The sequence below is a fragment of the Chinchilla lanigera genome, unplaced genomic scaffold (genome assembly GCF_000276665.1).
Source record: "Chinchilla lanigera isolate Chin_1 unplaced genomic scaffold, ChiLan1.0 scaffold00024, whole genome shotgun sequence".
Classification (NCBI taxonomy): Eukaryota; Metazoa; Chordata; class Mammalia; order Rodentia; family Chinchillidae; genus Chinchilla; species Chinchilla lanigera.
In genome coordinates, this window is record NW_004955425.1 from 1,960,030 (window position 1) to 1,981,453 (window position 21,424).

The 21,424-nt window shown below is 36.3% G+C and overlaps 1 protein-coding gene across 6 annotated transcripts in view; it reads right to left on the reverse strand.

Moving 5' to 3' along the window:
- Positions 1 to 20,771, reverse strand: part of Pcgf5 (polycomb group ring finger 5) — a 67,090-nt gene extending 46,319 nt beyond the window's left edge. The window contains exons 1-2 of one of the 6 annotated variants that reach the window (XR_001234288.1): positions 19,297 to 19,849; positions 2,043 to 2,139 (exon numbers count right to left, since the gene is read on the reverse strand). Coding sequence is in view for 5 of the 6 variants with exons in the window: in XM_013514861.1 (XP_013370315.1) it covers positions 2,043 to 2,139; positions 19,297 to 19,408 (209 nt within the window). In the remaining variant the exon portion in view is untranslated. Of the gene's footprint in view, positions 1 to 2,042; positions 2,140 to 19,296 lie in introns of all 6 variants that reach the window. The other 5 variants (XM_013514861.1, XM_013514863.1, XM_013514862.1 and 2 more) reach the window with 5 other exon arrangements.
- Between the last annotated feature and the right edge of the window lie 653 nt (positions 20,772 to 21,424).

Consider the following 21,424-nt stretch of genomic DNA (forward strand, 5'->3'; position numbering starts at 1 on the left):
GAGGATTACATCTACATTTACTGCTTGAAACTACCACAAATGCAGTGAACTTTGTTGTCTGTTACCTCAACTACCTCTTCTATGTCAAGATCGTCTCATCAACCCTCCTCCAGTGAAACAGGAATACCCTTCATTGCCTCATTCTTAAAATTCTTAACTGATACAGCAACCCTTCCAAACAGGCTCAAAATGAAAGAATTAACTTTTCTGTCTGATGACTCACGCACTTCTCAACTAAGCCTCACTCCCAGCTCCTTCTCAACATTCCTCCCATTGATCCTTTCCCCACTACCCCATCCTTCCACTATCATTCACACCCTGTCAAAGTAAGACAGAGCTGTTTTGACATTCTCAGAATGTGTTCCCCAAAATACTAATTTGGTCATTATTTCCTAGTTCAAGAACTAATTTCGGGGCTGGGGATTTAGCTCAGCGGCAAAAGTGCCTGCCTGGCAAGCGCAAGGTCGAGAGTTCGGTTCCCGGTACCGGAGAAAAACCAAAAAAAAAAAAACAAAAAAAAACAAGAACTAATTTCTCCCCATTACTTGGTTTCAAATGTTTATATAACTCGAATCCAACATATGAACTGTAATTTCTGCTATTCTCTAACATCTCTTTTCTAGTCAACCGGCTTACTCGGTTAACCCAAGAATTCCTCCTACTGTCCATTCTGTTCTCCTCATGTTTTTAATCGTGGCTCAAATACTCTTCTTACTTTCTGACCAAACTGGTGCTAACTTTACTCTTCAAGACAAGTCAAATACTAACACATTCACAGTTTTCCCAGACTGTTCAATGGGAGTAACAGTACTTCTTTTCTTAATTTAGCATTTAAAAGTAAATACGTATGTAACTAAAAAATAAAATTTCCTTTAAAAACTTACACTAAAATATAAAAACTTACACTAAAATATGAACAATTTTCAAATTTAACCTTTCTTCTATTATTTACTTTCATAGTTTTCTTTTTAAAAAAGCTGTACTTTTTCTGTGGTGATTTTTGTGACTTTCTTACAAGTTTAGTTCTCTTACATTATCTGTCACTTCCTTACCTCCCAACATATGCTTTTTCCTTACTTCCATTTTCCAAATATACTTTTATTACCAATATATTTACTCAACAGTTTTTTAATAACAACACTTACATTATGGGGTTGGGCATGGCTTAGTGGCAGAGTGTGTGCTTAGCATGCACGAGTGCCTAGCTTCAACCCTTCATATAAATAAATATTCACAGAGTACTCTTTATAGATATAGCCTCTATTTTTTTCTATTAACTATTACTTTTCATTTACTATGTACCTAATTACCAAACTATCAAAAATAATGTCTTCTCACCATATACACACCAATCAGGAGTCAACTAGATCCATTCATTTCCTCTGAGACATTCCTAACCACTTTGATGTCCTCTTAATCCAGGTTAAGACTGATAAGATCCACAGTCAATCATTAAAATCACTCCCATACATATACCTTTGATTCTGTTGTCCCTCTTACTTGCTCAAAATTGTTTGGCATAACAATGCTAGTTAAATTCAACTCTCCATTAACTCTGTACTTGCAGCCCTGGCTGAAAAAGAAAATCACATCACTTCAAATTCATGACTACAACTGAAATGTGCCTTTCATGCTGCCAGGAGTCACGCTATGTTTTTCCTGTCCCCTGGGCTTTTCTTCTCTCCTCAGCTCTCCACATCCTTTTTTTCTTACTCTTCAATGATAAGTACTGTCTCCTCAATGAAAAACACTGAAGCAATGAAAAATGTCCACAAACGATGGTGACTATATTTACTTATAATAGCTGCAACTAAAATAATTCTAAAAACCTAGGAGAAAGTTACAATTTTAATTTTCAAATGAATTTCCTAAATATTTAAGATAAACAGCCTTAATCTTAAAATAGAACCCTTTAAAATGAAAATCATAAAATTCCTAGGATCTAAATTAATTGTCAAGACATTAAGAAACATAATATGTAATAAAAACAAAGCTTACATGATACATTTAAATAAGATGAACTATGAAATACATTTCCTTACCTCAACATTTCTAATGGATTTGTCTCATGAACTTGGTTTCCACACCTGGGACAATCATTGCTGTCTTCAAAGTGCTGAACAATACAAGTCTTACAGACTAAAAAGAAAGACAGTGTTAGATTAAAATCGATCTTTTGAACTATCACTTAAGTAAAAGCAGCCCTTAAAACATTATCTACTACAGGTAATATACTATTATTTAATCAAACTTTATAAAACCTTAAAACTGTAACACTGTAGAAAAACCTAAATGAAATGAAAGCCTAGGTCCATGATACAAAAAACATATCCTATTTTTGCTTATTGTTTTTATATTCACAAACTATGTAATACTTCAGTCATATCCCTTTTAAAAGCTAGTGCATTTATACAAAAGTGTTTCTCATTTGAAGAGAAAAATAAAAACATTTAAGATTGTCTTTATCTCTTTTGTTAAAAAAATTCATTTAAATGCAACATAAACAGTTTTTAATGAAACCTAAGAGTTTTCAATGTGTTCAGCTGACTTTTATTGGCAAGGTATGCTCCTGAGACAAAATGGGAGTTATAACGGACTTTCCAGCCTTTGCAGAGTATGTTCAATTTGTACTTATAGGGAATATAATTCCACAGAGCAAAAGGTATAGATATCAGAGTGGTACAAAGGCATAACAGGTGAGATGGAAGAACAAATGAGAAAATGATAAGAATAATAAAAATTTTAAATAAAGATTCTGAACAAAGGCAATGCAGATATGACTGGTGGATTTGAGGCCATAACACTATACAGCCCCACATTTCCTACAACTAATACTAAGTTCTCTGGTTATGAATCTCTTTCATCTTTTATCTAAGCTTCTATTACCTGTTATGCCAATTATCTTGCCCCCAAAACATTCATACATTTACAGCATGTGAACTATAAAATTTCTATACAACTCCCTTTCCCATACTCCTCCATATTATTACCCTGTATAATCTGAAATCTTCAGCAAGCAAAGTTAAGACATCAAGAAACATTATTCTACCTTCCTCTCATAATTTAATTCCAAGGTACTCCTTTCCCCCTCTTAATGCCCCACATTATGTACAAGTTTAACTACCTGAATCAAGAGTGAACCTAGAATTCCTACCATACACTGGCTACAGCAACAATCATCAGGGAGGAAATCTACCAGGTCTTTAATTTTAAAATCATTTAGTACATATATAAAATAACAACTTTTGTTTTACTTATTTTTTCACTGATTTAAAGGCATTTATTGATTGCTAGGTATTATACAGTAGTTGAAGATATGGGTATAGACGAAGTCCACAGTTTTATGGAGTGTATAGACTATTTAGGAAGGCAAGCAAATAATTTTAGTTCATGGTGAGTGGTATTTATATCTCATCCTCCACCTCAAAAAGGGAAACAGAGCCTGGGGGCTGGCAGCTAAACAGAGTGATCTCAGTAAGCCTCCCTAAGAAGGTGACATTTAAGGAGCTTCGTGGACAGGTGCATTAGAATGCCACATTCTTTACTCTCACCATTCCATCAGCGACTTAGGATAACGTTCTCTTCCCTCACAACAGTCTCCAAATTTATGTGAAAACTGTATGAGAAAACATGTTTTAAAAGATAGCTCAGAGTTATCATGCAGAATTGAATACCTCCTCTGGCCTCCAAATCTCTTGATTCCCCAAAATGGTTTTAAATATATTTTAATTATTTATTTATTTGGCAGTACTGGAATTGAATCCAGGGTCCTTACACTGAACTACATTCCCAGCTGCCCACTACCACCATTTTTATTTTGACATAGGGTCTCACTAAGTCATTCAGTTGCCCTTGCTGGGTTTGAACTTGCAATCCTCCTGCCTCAGCCTCTCAGAATGCTAGGATCGCAGGTCTACTATGTCCAGCTTCTAACTGTTTAAAAAGTCAAACTAATTTTTGAGAAGAGAAGTCTGCCTTGTTATGCCACACTGAAATGGAGAACAGGTAATCTGAATATATTTAGAGGATTGCTGGCATTTGCTCTTTTTCCAGGGACCCTACGCAAATTTCAGAAATTTGAGAAAGACTGAAAAGGACAGACAACAAACAAGAGTGAAAGAGTTTTACAAACCTGATCCTGACCTGGAGTTTCAATTCTTGTGCTTCAAAAGATTTATCATAGTCAAAGGATTCAACATTCCTTTGCTGTCTAGCAGCCTTGACCAAAAACAGAGGTGCGCGTCATGCCCAGAGCAAATCCTCATCTAGGTTAGCCGAAAGTATCAGGGCAGGCCCCTAATCCCCCAGGGGCAATGATAATAACCTAGGTTGCCAATTAAAGAGTTGTAATTTTTTTTTACATTACGGTATAACTTTTATTTTTAATCAGATTTTATTGGTACATTCTAGTATATATAATGATCACATTCATACAGAGAATTTGTATAAACTCTCTATAATAGTTGTAATTCTTAAGCATCCAAAGATGCACGGTTTTAAGAAAAAGGCTAAGCTAATTGTTTGAGGCCAATGCAACACCTAAGAACACGGACAGGAATATTGATCTATATTTAGATGTGGAGTGCCCAATACCATAGCCCCCAGCCACATGTGGGTAATGAGCACTTGAAATGTGGTTAGCTCAAGTTCAGATGTGCTATAATTATTTAAAAAAAAAAAAAAACACTAAATTTAAAATAATATGAAAAAAACTCAGTAATTTTTATGTTAATTACATGTTGACATGACCATTTTAGAAATTAAATATATGATTAAAATTCACTTTTTTTTTTTGCTGATCACTCACAAACTTTTTTTTCTATTTAAAATGTATTTTTAATTTTAAAGAAAATAGTACAAAAAAGAATAGCAAGATACAAACACCACAAAGTAAGGATATTAAAAATGATACACGGCTTCAAACCAAATGACAGAGATTAACAGTGTTTGCTATATTTCATACTGTTATCTTCTTTTTTTGTTTTTTTGTTTTTTGTTTGTATTTTTTCCCGGTACTGGGAATCGAACTCACGACCTCGCACTTGCCAGGAAGGCGCTGTGCCACTGAGCTAAATCCCCATCCCCCATACTGTTATTTTCAATGAAATTGCTCAGATTACCAGATGTAAGAATAGAAGATTGATCAAATCATTAAAGGGAATAAGAAAATAATAATTTAAAAGAACGTTAGAGACAATACATAGTGTCACTAGGCAGGATTGTAGGACTTCACCAATGGATATTACACTGCAAACTGTTGTCATTACATAAACTGCTCAGATTACCAGATACAAGCATGCAAAATTGGTCAAAATATTAAAAAAAAATTTAATCATTAACTGTTCCCCTCAACAAACCATCAGACACCAACTCTTAAGTGGCTACTAGAAAAATTTTAATTTACATATGTGGCTCACATTTTATTTTTATTGAAGAGTGTTGTTCTAAATCAAGACAGAATCTTTTTTGAAGAGATGACTTTATTTTTCATACCAATATCTGAGATAGAGAATCATATTTTACTTTTGCAGATGAAAAAGGAGATGTCTCCAGAGGCCAGGTCACCTGCCTAGTCTGAATGGCAGCACAGACTAAGTCCAGGTTTTCTGATATGAACTAGAATATTTTTTTTCCACAGGCTAAGGCCAAAAAACTAGCTTTCATAAAAATGTTTTTTTCAGATAGTTTTTAAAAAGAAAAATATTAAACAACACAGTATTTGTTACTTTTTGTTCAGATAATTTGGTGGTAGTTATCATCATTGCCATAAACATGTACAAAAGAGTTTATATACCAGCCATCATCATCATATATGCATATGTGAGTGCATATGTTCTAATCAACATATTTAATTCAACACAATCTAGTAATTTTGTTCACACTACTACCCTATTACGTAGCATTCTCAGACCTCTTATAGACAAAGACACTAATTACAGAACTTTAGAAAGTTGTCTAAAATCGTGAAGCCAGGAAGAACTAAACAGGAATATTTGAATCCAGAGTCCATCTTTGTAACCAGTATGTTTGGTATGATATATTTGTTTCTAATTTTATTTCTATAAATCTGTGAATAAGAATGCCTTATGCATTAATTTGAAAGTCTTAGATATTTCAACTTACAAAATTAGATCTACTTTAGTATATTTTGTACAAAATAGTCCTTTCAAGTATCTTATTTGTTCCTTCAAAAAAAAAATTTAAAACACCTCTAGAATCTACATCATCCACATAGTTTTTAAAGGCCATTAAATAAAGTACAAATATATATAAATTAGACCTCAGGAAATCCAAGCTAGAAGTTCAATAAAACTGAAAAAACACAAATAAGGATTTAGTTTCCCTTGTTTTTAGCTTAGAAAATTTCTCTTCACCAGAAATCTGACCTTTGAATCCTAGTTTGTAATTTGAAATCTATACCAGTAGAAAAGCACATTTTAAAAACATCTTAAAGATTTAATGCCAAGTTCTCTAAATGCTCAGCTGCTGTACTGGTTAACTCACTGGGTCCCAGAATAATGTTTAAAAGATTTAACTAGTCTATAGTTAAGACTATGCATAGAGACCAGCTACAGTCTCCATTTCTCACCCGATACTCTGGAGAAAGATGCCATAGCCAGATGAAGCACCTGGGTGAGAAATGAAGTTAGGCTCACCAAAGGTATTTCCAGTTGGAGAAATTCTTAAATAACAAATGCTAACATTTACTGAGCACTAACCAAATATCAACCTCTGGGCTCAGAGCATTATATGGTTTATAGCATGGACGATTACCATTCCTCTTTGACAAATGAGGAACACAAACAGCACTGGAGAGAGAGTCTAAGCAGGCAGTCTGCAGCTGCCCTCTATGCAGGCAGAGATGGCAGTTCACTCTTGGGCTATGCAGCTGCAGGCTTAAAATCCAATCCACTATATAATGTATCTTAGAATGAATAACATTTAGTCCCTGGCATCAATATTTCATGTCTTTAATTGACCTCTATATTTAGTTCATTAAAAACATTGAATTTCTGTCTAAAGCTTACTGAGTTCCTTACTTTTACTGTTTCTTTCATTTGAACAAGGTGGTTACATAAATAAATAAAAAACTGGCCATTGTGTCATCTAAAGCAGTTTTTCACCAGTGACTTATTTTAAAGAACAGAATCACAGGTTCCATCACAGACCAATTAAATCAGAGTATCTGGGAGATTAACACCAGGTCTCTAACTATACAAAGCCCTTTCAATGACGCAGCCAAAAGATAACTGGAGAAAAATGACTAAGTGAAGGCCAGGAACTGGTCACAGAAACACACCTTCCAAGCTGGTATCTGTTAGGTTGCCCCAGTGGAGCATTTGGCTCTTTACTATACCATAATCAGAAATCATTTTACTATTACCATTAGGAAGTCACTATCACAGGAAAAGACACAATCAAAAGAATATGTGACTAATGTACCTGTAATGCAGGTCTATTTGAGAAACCAAGATAACACAGCATGGTTGCTCAGATAATTCTGAGGAAGACTGTCTGGATCTAAACCCTATTTCTGCCATTAAGCAAATTACTGATTTTGTGCCTCTAAATACAACTAACAGATAACATAAACATCTACCTTATAGGTCCCTTATAGGGATTAAATGAGAAATACTATACATGTAATATTTACTGGCTTATAATGTCTAATAACTTATAAATATTCAATAAATGTGAGCTACAAAAATAAATCAGATTTCTGGGTGAACATAAAATCATAAAAGGAAAATCAACACAAAGTATTGAAATAGCATCAGACTATGACTAAATAACAGACCACCTTGCTAATGGAACATAAAATATCTATCATCTTGTTGGTAGTAATTCCCTGGGGCCATTTCCAACCCAGGGATAGTTCTGCAGCTTAAGTATGAATGTAAGACACACTGTTTCACCTCAACAGAGCTGTCCACTTTTGCATTCAGGACACTTCTTTTTCTGAGGCAGGTATGTGTCCAAGATTGACCAATACTTTTCCACTAGGCATTGTTTCCTTAACTTCACATTTAATCCAGTGGTAGTATAGGTCCATTGGTCCAGAAGCTGATATAATCTGCCTCTCCCCAACTACTTTGAATATACATGGTTTGGTACACTATTATATATTGATTTTCATAGTTGAACTATCAAAGAACTATCCCACTTCCTATTTTCAAATATTGGGGGCATGTCTACAACAGATACAAGGCCCACAAATTAGTTGCTACGTTGGATTTATAGCCCATCTGTATCTCTCCCCAGCTTTGATAGCACACACAAAAAAATCTACAGATTTCTCTTTTTGAGCACTATTTCTGCTATCACTGATAATAAAGCCATAATAGTCTTTTGTCTCCTGTCTTGGCAAAGTCATTCATTAGTAATGCTGTTTTTAAAACTAATCAATGGCTGTCCTCCTTTGTTAAAATCATCTGGTTTTGTTTATCTGTCTACTTAGCTGCATGCTTTTCCCCCCTTCCCTAAGTCCTTTACTATCTTAAGATACCATTTTGTGGTGTGTGTATGTGTGTGTACATGTATGTATGTTGCTGAGGGTTGAACTGAGGGTCCCACACATGCTGGGTAAGTGCTCTATCATTGAGCTATATCCCTGGTCCTTATGTACCATTCTTGACAATACTCATTTTACATATGTAATTTTTGTCTTAAAAACTTCATCAGCTAACAGTTTATAAAGAAACTGGTCATGTGCAAAAGAGGTATCAGTTTCCTACTTTTCCTACATATTTCTACATACAAACTACTAATTTAAAAAATTCCAGAACTGATTCCATGAGATAGTATATCCTTGTTTTACTTATTTCAAGGAACTAATGAACATCTTTATTTGTCTTATGTTGTTATACAAGGCAAAACTCTTTCAAAGGCCTTCATTAATTACAATTTCATAAAAACTCTAAGTATTGCATTATTTTTCACTGAATAAGAAATCTGGTTTTTTGTTTTGTCTGTTTGTTTTGGTGGTTTTGTTTTGCTTTTTCCTCCTAGGACAAATGAACAGGCAGCAAAATTGAGATTTCTAACCAGAGTCAAAATAGAAGCTAGGATTTAAGTATAGGCTGGGGTTAGACTAAGAAGGCCGGGAGACAAGTCAAGGAATTCAGAAAAGATTCCCACTTCTGTAGGCTGGCCTATGGAGCCTAATGTGACTTTAAGGTTTGGGAAGAATCAGGAAGAGCTCAATGAGTACTGATGTCCTCAATACCCTCCTTTAACATAAATTCTATGATCAATCAAAATAATCCCTTCCTCACACATATCCCTACTCTGATAGCTCTGTTTTCTTCTACTCTGACTCCTCTGCTCCTGTGATTTGGACGACTTGGATGATTTGCATGACTCCTCCAATCCTGGTTTGGAGGGTTGGTCCCTTAGCGTGATCATGTGAGAGTGGTGGAACCTTTAAGAGATGTGGCCTCGTAAGAGGCCCTCAGGTCACCAAAAGCAGGACTTTGAAAGGGTTTAAGCTAGTCTTCATGTGACTCCTTGGTAGTTCTCACAAGAGAAGGCTGTTACAAAAGGTGCAAGCCTGGGCCCTTTTTCTCTGCTTCCTGGTCTGAGATGCAATTGGTTGCTCCTACATGTGCTTCAGCCATGCTGTTTTATCACCTGCACAGCCCTCATCAGAAGGAAAACCAATTACTGCCACCCAGTCATGACCTCTGAACCTCCAACACTGAGAGCTAAGTAACCCTATTTTCTTGGTAAGTACCCTGGTGCAGATACTGCATTATAGTAACAAAGCTGGCTAAAATGCCCTCCCTTCTTTGGTCAGGCTTGCTCAATTAGAGTCTTGTCTAAATCCAACTCTCTATATTCTGCTTCTGTAATATTATAGCTGGACAACGTGGGAGAAAAAACATGCAACCATGCTGATTGGTCTCTCACCTTAAATTCATGACCATGAACCTCACGAAGTGGGTTTTTCATCTGCCAGGATACTCAATGCCCCAAGTCCATTATGCTCCTTGCCAGTACTTCACATTTCTCCTCTCCTCAAACCCCCATCATATCCTCCTCCATCCTCACTCTCCACTGAAGACCTCACTTGCTATTTTACTGAAAACAGAAGGAAAAAAGAAAACAACTGAATCAAAGATAAGAAAACTTTTACGGCCACACCTACTCACCTACTAGCAACTATACTTTGTGCTCTGGCCTGTTTCCAGATTTCCACATACTGCACCTATTTAAAGCCAATCTCTATCTTGTGCACTAGCTCTCCTCACTAGGACCTATCCAAAAACCTACTAAACATTCTTCCTAACACTCAACCTTACTATTTCCTCTACCACTTCTGTTGACACAAGTTCCCTTATCAGTTATCACTACATTTCTTTATTCTCCTTTGATGTAAAACTCTTTAACAGAGCTTCATATACTGTCTCCAAATCTCCTTTTAATCTTTATTATTTCATTATATATTACAGAATAATGGTTAAAATCCAGAAAATAAAAATTTGTCAGCTTCTCACATGTATCTAATCTTTCACTCCAGGCACTTCACTGAAATGTTCTTAACAAGATGATGCATGACCTACAGTTCTCAGTATTATCTTACTGAATGAATGCATGTGATACAGCTGGTCCCTTCTTTTTGACACTGTACATTTATTCTGCTTTCCAGCTCTCTGTTCTGTGTTTTCTTCCTGTCTCCTTGTTTCTGCCTTTTCTTCTTGATGGGTTAAAGCTGCAGTGCCCTGGAACTCAGTCCTTGGTCTTTTTTATTCTCTATCTACTTATTCACTCCTTTCATGTTTTCACTGTTTAAATACGCTCTGTGTGCTAATAGGCTCTAGATTTGTATGTTTAACTCCTAAGTGGACATCTCCATTTGGATTATCTCAAAGCTTACAGTCAATTTCCAAAAAGTAACGTAAAATAACTTCCTAATCCACTACCCTCAGGCTTTCCTCTATCATCTGACGACTTTTTATCTCTCCAGCTTCTTAAGTCAAAGTTGTGAAGCTGTCCTTCACTCATTTTTCTTTTCATGATCCACATACAACTCATTAGGAAGTATGCATCTACCTTTAAAATATATTGAGAATCTGGTAACTTCTACCACCACTACTGTGGAAGGCATCACCATCTCGTCTGGATTATTGCAGGAGCTTCCTAACAAGTCTCTTTTCATCAGAATAGTTGGAGTGTCTTGTTTAAACAAAAAAAAAGATAATATCCATTATTGTACTCAAAAAGCTACCTGAAAGGGGCCTTCACTGCTTTCAGAATAAAAGCCTAAGTCCTTAAATTGGCCCTGTAACAACTGTACACTGTGCCTGTGTACAATGCCTATTCCCATCACCTCTTTTAATGCTCTTTCACTCGATGTTGACTGCCCCCACTGGCCTTGGGGCATTTCTCAACATGCCATGCACACTCCTTCTGCCTTAGAGTCTTCTGTCTTGCTGTTCCCTCTACCTGAAACACTCTTCCTTCAAATATTTGATTAGCTCACTCCGTTACACCAAATTGTTGTTCATATGTAACTTATGAGGCCTAGCATGAACATAGCTTATTTTAAATTGTAACATCTCACTGAACAGTTCCCCTTTCCCAGTATGACTGTCCCTTTTTCTGTGGTAGCTAATGTACACTATGATGTACTTATTATCTACTATGTTGCCTCAAGTGTGTCAAATACCTAGAACCAGATCTAGAAATAGTGTTCAGTAAAACTGTACTGAATGAGGACTCAAGGGTTGAGTATTTAAGGGAACCAAGATTTTAGGGCCTACAGGTGTGCTACTGTAGTCAAGTTAGAAAGAATCCGATATTTCCAAATAAAGAAAATAAGCTTTGCTCAGTGGTTTAAACATTTTTGACACAATATAATGGTCTGTTAAAAACCAGTCTGTGTGAAACATCAGTAGCTGTGAAAAGTCTGAAAGTATCTAAAAGAAAATTTTGTTTTTGCTGCAAGGCTAGAGCGTGCTTGTTCATAACACTTATACTAAACTTTTAGACTATACTTTTTAAACATACTTGTATACTCACTATAATTTCTAGTCTTGAATATTTTTGTATTTTAAATTATATATGTTTTATCAAACAGTGGTATCAGTTCTCATACTGCCCTATAATTTACTCATTTTCAGAGGTCAATAAAGAAAATAATTTCATTTTTTAGCTTTTACTATCCCCTAGTTTTGTGCATTAGTCTGCTATGATGCTCTGGTCTATTATTTAAACAGTCCTCATTTACTAATGCAGTGTCAAAAGCTAACTGAACCACACACCTAATTAATCGTTAACATTACTATTAATAATAGTGACACCTAGATTATTTAAAATCTATAATTCTTCCTATTTTTAAAAGTCATCCAAATGAACACTATAAAACCCATTAACAAATAAATGACCAGTTTCTGCCAAAGTATTACCATATGCCAATAATTTCATTTATAGCACAACCAAAAACATCTATTCTCAACTACTAATACTATAATTTCTATTTGAGTATCTGATTTTTATTCTAAAACAGGCTTTTACTATAAAATAATACACGAACAATATAGTATTGGTAAATTCTTCTTATGACTTTTTTCTTTATTATAACGGCTATTCATTCACAAATAACACATTCACATCCTGACTGAGTACATTATAACTGTCATACAGTGCAGAAAACACAGAAGAGGCTTTCTGTCTCTGTTTCTCTCTCTACACTGTTTAACACAGCCCTTAAAGAAAGTTTAGAAAATAAAGCTAAGCAGAACAAAGAAAGAAGAAAATCAGGGAAATGTCATAATGTATTTTGCAGATGTGCCTGAGTCAGCTCTCACCTCACCATGACCTACTAAAGATTCTTATTGACATTTAAACTTACTATTTCCTCAGTATAAAACAAGCACTTCTTTTGACACTATTTCCCTCATCAGTTATCACTCAACTCTAGCACTTACTGGTTGTATTTCTTAACATTTCTGTCTTGTCTCTGTGAAAAAAACCTGTATAAGAATGTTAAGTACTCTTTCCTCAAACATTTTTGTAGCTTGCTTCTTCCTATTATTTCAGTCTCTGCACAAATGCAACTCTCAAGAAAGGCCTCTCTCCTTTATTTTCCCTCAAAGCATTTGTTATATATAGAACCTTAAATGTTTTTCTTCACTTGTTTATTGCCTGTCTCACCTATCAGAACACAGGATCTAGAAAGGCATAGGCCATGCCTATCATATTAATTGCTGTGGTCCTACTGGCTGGAATGATGACTGGCACATGTAGGTGTTAATAAACTTTTGTTGAATGATTAAATAACACCAGTTACCTCAAAAGTCTCTTGGTTAAACAAGACAATGAATGCAAAACTCATCACTCTCCATGACAAACATTAAATACCAGCTACCACTTTAATCCTTTATTAGCATTTATTTTACTTACACAATTAAAAGATAAACTGGCTAGTTTAAGAGATGCTAGTATTGTGTCTGGTCTGGAAGAGTGTGTCTCAAAATTTAGTGTACCACAAAACACCTGGGGGCCTCACTAATACAGACTTCTGGCCTCTACCAGAGATTCTGATTCCGTGAATCTATAATGAAGCCCAAGAATTTACACTTTCACTAAGTTTCCAGGTGACACTGGTAGTCTGGAGACTGCACTTTGAGCAACACGTGAATGTAGCATGAGGTTTTATATCAGTGATGAGTTCTCTGTGCCTTAGGTAGTTATGTGTAAATAATACTTGTTCAAAAACAATAGTACTACACAATGAACTTATTCCTTAATTTTTACATATTACCACATAAAATCACCAAGTAGCCTAACTGTAACATCAACTACATTTATCAACGAATTTTTCTTGTATAATATGTTAAAAATTAATACAATGTGTTTTTCTACAATTTTGAAGGGCAGAAAGAAGAAAGCTTTCCTTTTCTGTATCACAGAATTTCATGTCTAGAAACATCACCCTCCAGAGGGGGACAAAAAAAAAAAAAATCACTCAATTTTAAAGGGTCTTCTGCCCACAAGAGTTAAGAATCAATGCACTGCACTCATCACATTTGAGCTGCTGAAACATAGCTCCTTTGTTCTTAATTTAAATAAAAAAAAGTCATTTTAAGTCAACAACCTGCACAACTATCAGAAAATACACTCTATGTAGCTTCAGAAAATTTCTCAGGACCCTAGTGTAAGAGTAGTACATCCCTTAATAGAATCATCCATCTCCAGTGCCCCATTTAGAGTTTACCCCGTTCCCTACCTAAGACTCACAAGATGTCTACAGCTGCTAGAAAAGTTTTTCTAAATTTATAATCCATAACCTACATTGCTCACATGACTTTTAAGTTATCTACTATTGCATTTAAGTTTTGAAAGGAAAAACACACAAAATTATCAACTTACTAGCCATTCATTTGTTCATCTGAACTTTTCATTGAGCATGCAAGCACCAGATACTAAAGAGACAAAACCCAAATCCTGTCTGTGTGAGCGGCTGGGTGGGACACCATAGAAGGGATGAGTTTTTAGGATATGTAACTGCTACCTAGGGACAGAAGAAAAGTAGTTCAAGCAAGCAAACAGCTGAACTAAGTATCTGCATATGTATGTTAGGTGGTGGAGGAAGAAATGGAAAGAAAATAATCACAGCTAGGTTGCTTTAACCTATCCAAAGAACAACAGAGCACCTTTAGCAAAATTCTGGGTAGGATGAAAAGTGACAGTGATGATGACAGTAAGTTATTTTTAATGCTGCTACTCTGACATGGGTTAAAAATGTGTATCAGTAGCTCTGGTGAGAAGTAAGGAGGGCTTGATTGAGAACAGTTAATGGAGATGGGAACAGAGGGACAGACTTGAGAAATATACAAGACAGAGGCCAGACAGGATTTTGTCACAGTTTTGCTAGCGAGCGGAGATTCAGTCATTCTTAGACGTGTTGAGTTCTAGGGGGGTTTAGGGCATCCAACAGGATTCTGAAGCTAAGCAGAAGGGTCTACACTGGAAATAAAGATTTAGGAGACATCAGTGTAGGTAGCTGAAGTATCAGAGCACATAAGTTCACACAGAAAAGAAAAAGATACACAGAAAGAAAAAATATATAAGAAAAAGATATATCCAAATACTATATATGTATTAGGAGTTCTTGGTTTATGAGAAGTTTTCTTGATAAAGTATAAGTTTCAAATCTGTCTTATTTACCACTCTACCCTCAATGACTAGAAGAGTACCTGATACGTAATTATCTGTGTGAATACTTTTTTCCTTAGGTCAGGTTATTAAGATTATCTCTATCTTTCATTAACAGAGAATTTAATTCATCTAGCATTAAATGATGACTTAAAGGAAAATTCATTTGTTAAGGAAACTTTAATTAATTTAAAAATTTTATGTCTTTCTTAAATGCCTTACTTTATATGAGGGAAGCGGTATTAGTAGGTGAAGTTTGAGTCTTGTTAAAGGACAGCAATGTCCCACCATCTATGCATCCTTCCTTTAGACAACTTAATTATCCTTTTTCTTTTTCTTTCACGTCCCTAGAGTGCTTTTGTAGCTCTCAGTTGTACTTGTGCCTATTCACCCTTTGGGCCTTTCTCACCCTATAGCCCCCAGGGCTGTCAGGTATCTATGGGGCCTGGGCAAGGGAGAGACAGGGCTGAAGTGCACAGGCACAGTAATTTGAGAGAAGGGTGAAGTAACTTTGTTTATCCATATGAGAGCAGGCATGGTTTCCACCTCCTACTGCAATGCAGCTCTCTGCAACTCTACTGCTCCTATCTGAGAAGGTCCAGCATCTCTGGCTTTAGGACTGTCAGATGCATTCTACTCTTTCTTTTGCATTCTACTCTGCTCCAAAATCCTGACACGCAGCTGCTATTATATCACTGTTTCTATCTGTATTGCACTTATCGCCATTTGAATTTATGTATTTATCTTGATTACTCTTTACCCTCCTAAACTGCTCAAAGGGTGGATTTCATGTCTGGTTTGGCTTACCCACAATAAAACTTCACTTACATATTTCTCACTTGAATAACAAGACCAGTATCTTTGTCTTGTTAGTAAATTTTCATAATAAGAACTAGTCTTGCCAGGTACAATGGCACACACCTATAACCCCCAGTACTCAGGAGGTTGAGGGAGTAGGATTCCAAGTTTGAGATTGGCCTGGATAACTCAATGCAATCCTGTCTCAAAATAAAAAAATAAAAAGAGATGGGGATGTAGTTCAGTGGTACAGCACTTGCCCAGCATGCATGAGAACTTGGGTTCAATTCCTACTTCTGTAGGAGAGAAAAAAGAACTAGTGTTTACTCATTCTTTACTCAACTTATGCTTTGCTTACAGTATTATACAACTATAATTTTTGCACAGTTATTTTAATAGAATATCCTTTTTATAAAGTTAAAGTTAAGATCTATAAATACTGGAGAGTTATCACAATGTTACTTCCTATTTTTCCCATTTGGCCATTTTACTGAATTTTATACCCATTCCAAATCACAGTATCACTGTATCTGTCCTACATTATATAAGAAAAAACCTGGCAGATGAGACGAAACTCAGAATTATCACAACATACCAAAAATGCCCAAAGATACTGATGGATGTGGCTTTACAGAGTATTTGTGTTATCAATGCAAAAAAGAAAATATTTTGCAAGGGGGCAGATTTTGCCTATTAGCCTTAATATAAACACAAACAAAAAGTACACAGAAATTCAGGAACCTGGGGGTGAACAAACCTTAGTGCTACAGAATCCTCAAAATACCCTGAGGCACTAGAATGAGTAACTGACTTCATCCTCTACTATTCTGGAATCTCTGTGGATGACAAAGGTCACATCTGTGATTTACCACTGTACTTTAGTCACAATTCTGCCATGTTAATTCTCTCAGTGTAGGGGCTGACTGACTGCAAAGGATCCTTGAGACCAGAATGACTTGTGCAATTAAATTGTCATCTGTTTAGGCTTTAAGTTGCTACTGAGAATATAAAGATAATCTTTGTTTATCAACTAATTATGTACATTTATAGAATCTTTTGTTTTTCCCTCTAAAAAGTACCATTTAGATTTCAAAATTTTCTTTCAGAAGGTCATATATAAAACTTGTAGTATACAGACAGAAATGGAAGGACTTGTGCTTTGTTTTATGTTATTTTCCAGAGTGGGCAGTCTTTACTGTAGAGATCCAAATATAAAAACAATGTAGAAATGTTAGAAGCAGAACAACAAAAACAAAAAAGACTATAGGTCATATCCAGGTACTATGGTTGGTACAATGGGAACCACACTCTAGAGTTGCCACATCCATTGGCTATTTGCTCTTCCTCCAAAACAGCTGCAATCCAACCACTCCTCCCCTCTACCCTCACATCTTACTACCTGGGTAAAGGCCCTATAATCTCTCAGATGGTCTTCACTGATAGTCACATAAGTGATTCTCTGTTCCCTGAACCTGTGAAGTGTATTCCTGTGTCAGAGCCAGTGCACAGTACTTACTCTTCCCTCTGCCCAGAATATTCTTCCCATATATTCACAGAATGTCAGATTTTTGTTCAAATACTTTCATATTAAAGAGGCTTACCCTAATAGGCTATATAAAATAATCCATTCTTTACTCGCTACAAAGTTAGCTTTATTCTTCTTGGAGGCATTTATTACTAAGATGGCACACATTTATTATTAGTTTCCTCTACTAGAATGTAAACTTTTGGGGTAAAGTTTACTTTTTTTTACTACCTTGAGTATTACTGCACCTTCTGTGTCTGGAACAGTGCTTATAAATGTGTGTTCAATGACAGTTAATATCTGTTCATGTAAATACTGATATAGGGCAATGACAAATTAATAGAACACTTTCCTAGTTAATTGTTAATTGAACAGCATAAGCCTATAATACCCAAAGGAGCATACATTACCATCACAGGATTGCCTTTCTAAATTATATATCCTTAGACCTTACTACAGAACCCATCACATCTTCCCAGGGAAGGTTCTGAGCATGTGTATATTTAAATAGCTCCCTGGGCAATTCTACTTCTTTTTTTATTGTGGGAAAATAAATTTGCCATCTTAATCACTTCCAGGTGACGCTATTTTGCATCCTTATTAAAACTACTGGTATAATATGTCAGTTTAGTAGATGGAAAATGGGAAAATTCATAAGAAGAAAGAAAGGAAGAGAAAGAAAAGTAGAAAGATACCATACAATATTAGAAAGTGTATGCACTCTGGAACTGAATTCAGCTCCACTGCTCTGTGAGACCAGAAGAGTTATTTAACTTTTAGTTTCTACATCTGTAAAATGAAGATAATCTTATATAACTTTTCTCCTCCTAATCCACTGCAGACTTCTCTAAGTTTACTATAAATTGCTAAAATGAAATCAAGTATATAAAGTATCTACTTTGGTGTACATCATAGGCATTAAATTGCAGCCCACTGGAATTATTTTGATTGAAATAAAATTATTCTGGCAGAAAACATATGTATAATCTTGGCATAAAGTGTCTAAAAGAAGGTCTGGGCATAGTGGCACAGGCCTACAATCCCAGTATTTGGGAGGTTGAGGCAAGAGGATTGTTGCAGGTTCGAGGCCAGCCTGGAATAACAGTGAGTTCAGGGCCAGTCTGAACTATATAGCAAGACCCTGTCTCAAAAAACCGCTCCCTCTCAACCCTGTAAAAAAAAAAAAAGTGGCTATATAAATATACTTCCTTTTCCAGAGAGACATTTAAGAATAAACTTTCCTTAGATATGACAAAATTAGAACAGTGATTCTTAAACGTGAGCATGCTTTAGAATTACCTGGAGAACTCCTTAAAATTCAGATTCCCGGGTCCATTCCCACAATTTCTTATTCAATAAGTCTATGGTGGAGCTGGTAATCTGTCATTTCTAACAAGTTCCCAGGGCATGTTGATGCTAATACTGTTGGTCTGGGAATCATACCTTGAGAACCAATGAGTTGAAGTATGCACATCCTGACCAAACCTCTCCACAGATTAATTCCTTTAGTATAATTTTTTAAAACAAAGATCCCAAAATAGTTCACTTTTTAAAAAGTCATAGCCAGCAATGCTTATGATTTTTAGAATATTTTAAAGTCTGATAAAAATCAACTATGGTGTATATACTGAGAAAAGTAACGGAAAAATTTCATGTCACTAATATCCCAGTGATGAATATTCTGAAAATTAAAGACAATTCTTGAACACTCTTTTCTATAGTTAAAAATCTAGATATAAACAAAACATGGCAGTTTTAAAGGAATGAATATAGGAGTAATTTTTGGTAAGTAGATGATACAGAAAAATACTTACAGGTATGGAGACATTCTGTCACAGTAGTTGGCTTGATCAGATACCCTTTACAAATATAGCAGGTAATGTAAGGATTAAAATCTTTCACCAAGTGTTTCCTTTGGGTAGCCATTCGCAGTTAGCTGGCTTTAGTAGTTCAGGCAAAGAGGGGGAGTAAGTGGATGAAAAGTCTGATCCCAGGAGCTGGTGTAGTGGTTCCCAACAGGATGTTCTGAGACATGAGAACTAACATCCAGATTTATCGTGAGATTGCTGACCATCACTCCTTTTGGTGGTTCTGCTTTCCCATTATCTGTTTCCAAAATCATTTTAAAAAGATGAGAAAGAAAGAGTCAAATTCCTCATATAGTACGAATGCCACTGTATTACCAGCAAGTGTCACACAGTCTAAATTGGGTGAGTAGGTAAAAAGAACATATTCTTTACAGTTAACCTGTAAATCTGCAATACTTGAATTCAAAACAATAACAGTTTCATTCAGTACTGGAGCTTCAACTGGCACCTCCATACTGATACTCAAAGCTATTAGCTCCAGTTGTATTTAAACTATCTGTAATGTATTTTAACTGTAGTAATGTATTTTAATGCTTGACTGTTCTTTAGGAGTTCCTGCTAATACTACAAGCTAGAAGATTCCAAACTGAAGTCATTATCCTCCCTATCAAACAGATAGCTATTTCCAATTTGTACCCTACACCCAGTCAATAGACAAATTGAGTTGATGTTCTTTTCTATTCCATGCACGACCATCTTATTTGCATACTACCTGTCCACCTGCAGTCCATCTTATATTTTGGTATCAAGTTTACTCTATCCTATGACATTCGGGTCACCTCAAAGAGTACCAGTGCTCCTACCTGACCAACAGAAAAAAAGCAAGACCTTTAAGCTTCTCAGCATGTCACATAAGACATACCCTGCACAGCTTAACCTTAAAATAACCTTCAACATTTTTCTTTAGGCAAACTGAAGGGATAAATCCCCTCTCATGGCCACTCTACAGCTTCTGTCTTCTATTCAGCAAATGCTTCCTCTCCTCTGCACCCTAGTCATCCCTCAAAACCTTTCTCCAAGGCTATCTTCCGTGTAATCACTTCCTTGTTTTTAACTCCTCGCTCCTATTTTCCTTTTATTTTGCTTTATAAATTCACTCTTTACTTCCTGGGTCAGACTGAAAAATCCTCAAGGGAAATGGCACATTTAGTGGACACATAACCTAACAATGTTACTTTTCTAAGTCTGTTAGTTTTTTAATTGTAAAAATGAAAATAACAGTGTCAGCGTCCTAGTGGGGTGAGGACTAAAAAAGCTAGCGAACACTAAAAACTGAAAAAATGTCATCAAATTTTCTCGCAACTTTTAGCATAGTTGGCTTGCACATTAGGTTACTCTATAAAAGTTTTGGGAGGCCTGGTGTGGTATGAATGACTGTAATCCCAGCTACTCCGAAGGCTGTGGCAGGAGGATTCCAAGCTCCTGCTCAGCCTGGGCAATTTAACAAGAGCCCATCTCAAAGGATGAAAAGGGCTACAGCTCAGTGGCAGAGTACTTGCCTAGTATTCAGGGTGCCCTGGTTCAATTCTCTGTATGGGAGTTTCAGCAAAGTTTTTAGTTTCTTACAGGGCAGCGGACCTCTCAGAAAACGCCTCATGAAAGGTGATAATTTTCCTAAATTCATTCTACAAACAAGAATATTTTTCTACCATAGCTTTAAACTCACAGGCAAGTATACAGTAACCACAAAGGCAAAAAGCATTACTGTATTCCATCAATCTACTGCACCTCTTGCGAACGTGCAGGGAACGGGCTCTGTGTGCAGACACCCGCCCATCGGGAAATGGTGTTGGGGGTGTTACAGAAACCACAACCATCCAGGATATCGGGGTTGTGGCCCCGCGTGACCTTCAGCACAGCATTTACCCTCCTCGCCAGGCAGGGTTTCCGCTCCTCTGCACGCCGGCGCGAACTGCCGCCTTTCCCACAGGTTTGCCCCAAGCTCCAGAGCAAGAGCAAGCCCCCGAAAGAGGAAGCGCGAGGTCCCGGCCAGGGTGGCTGAGCCCGGCGTAGCGCCCTGTCACCGAGCCGGCGAGGGGCGCGGCGGGGCGGCGGAACTTTTCCGCGTCCCCGC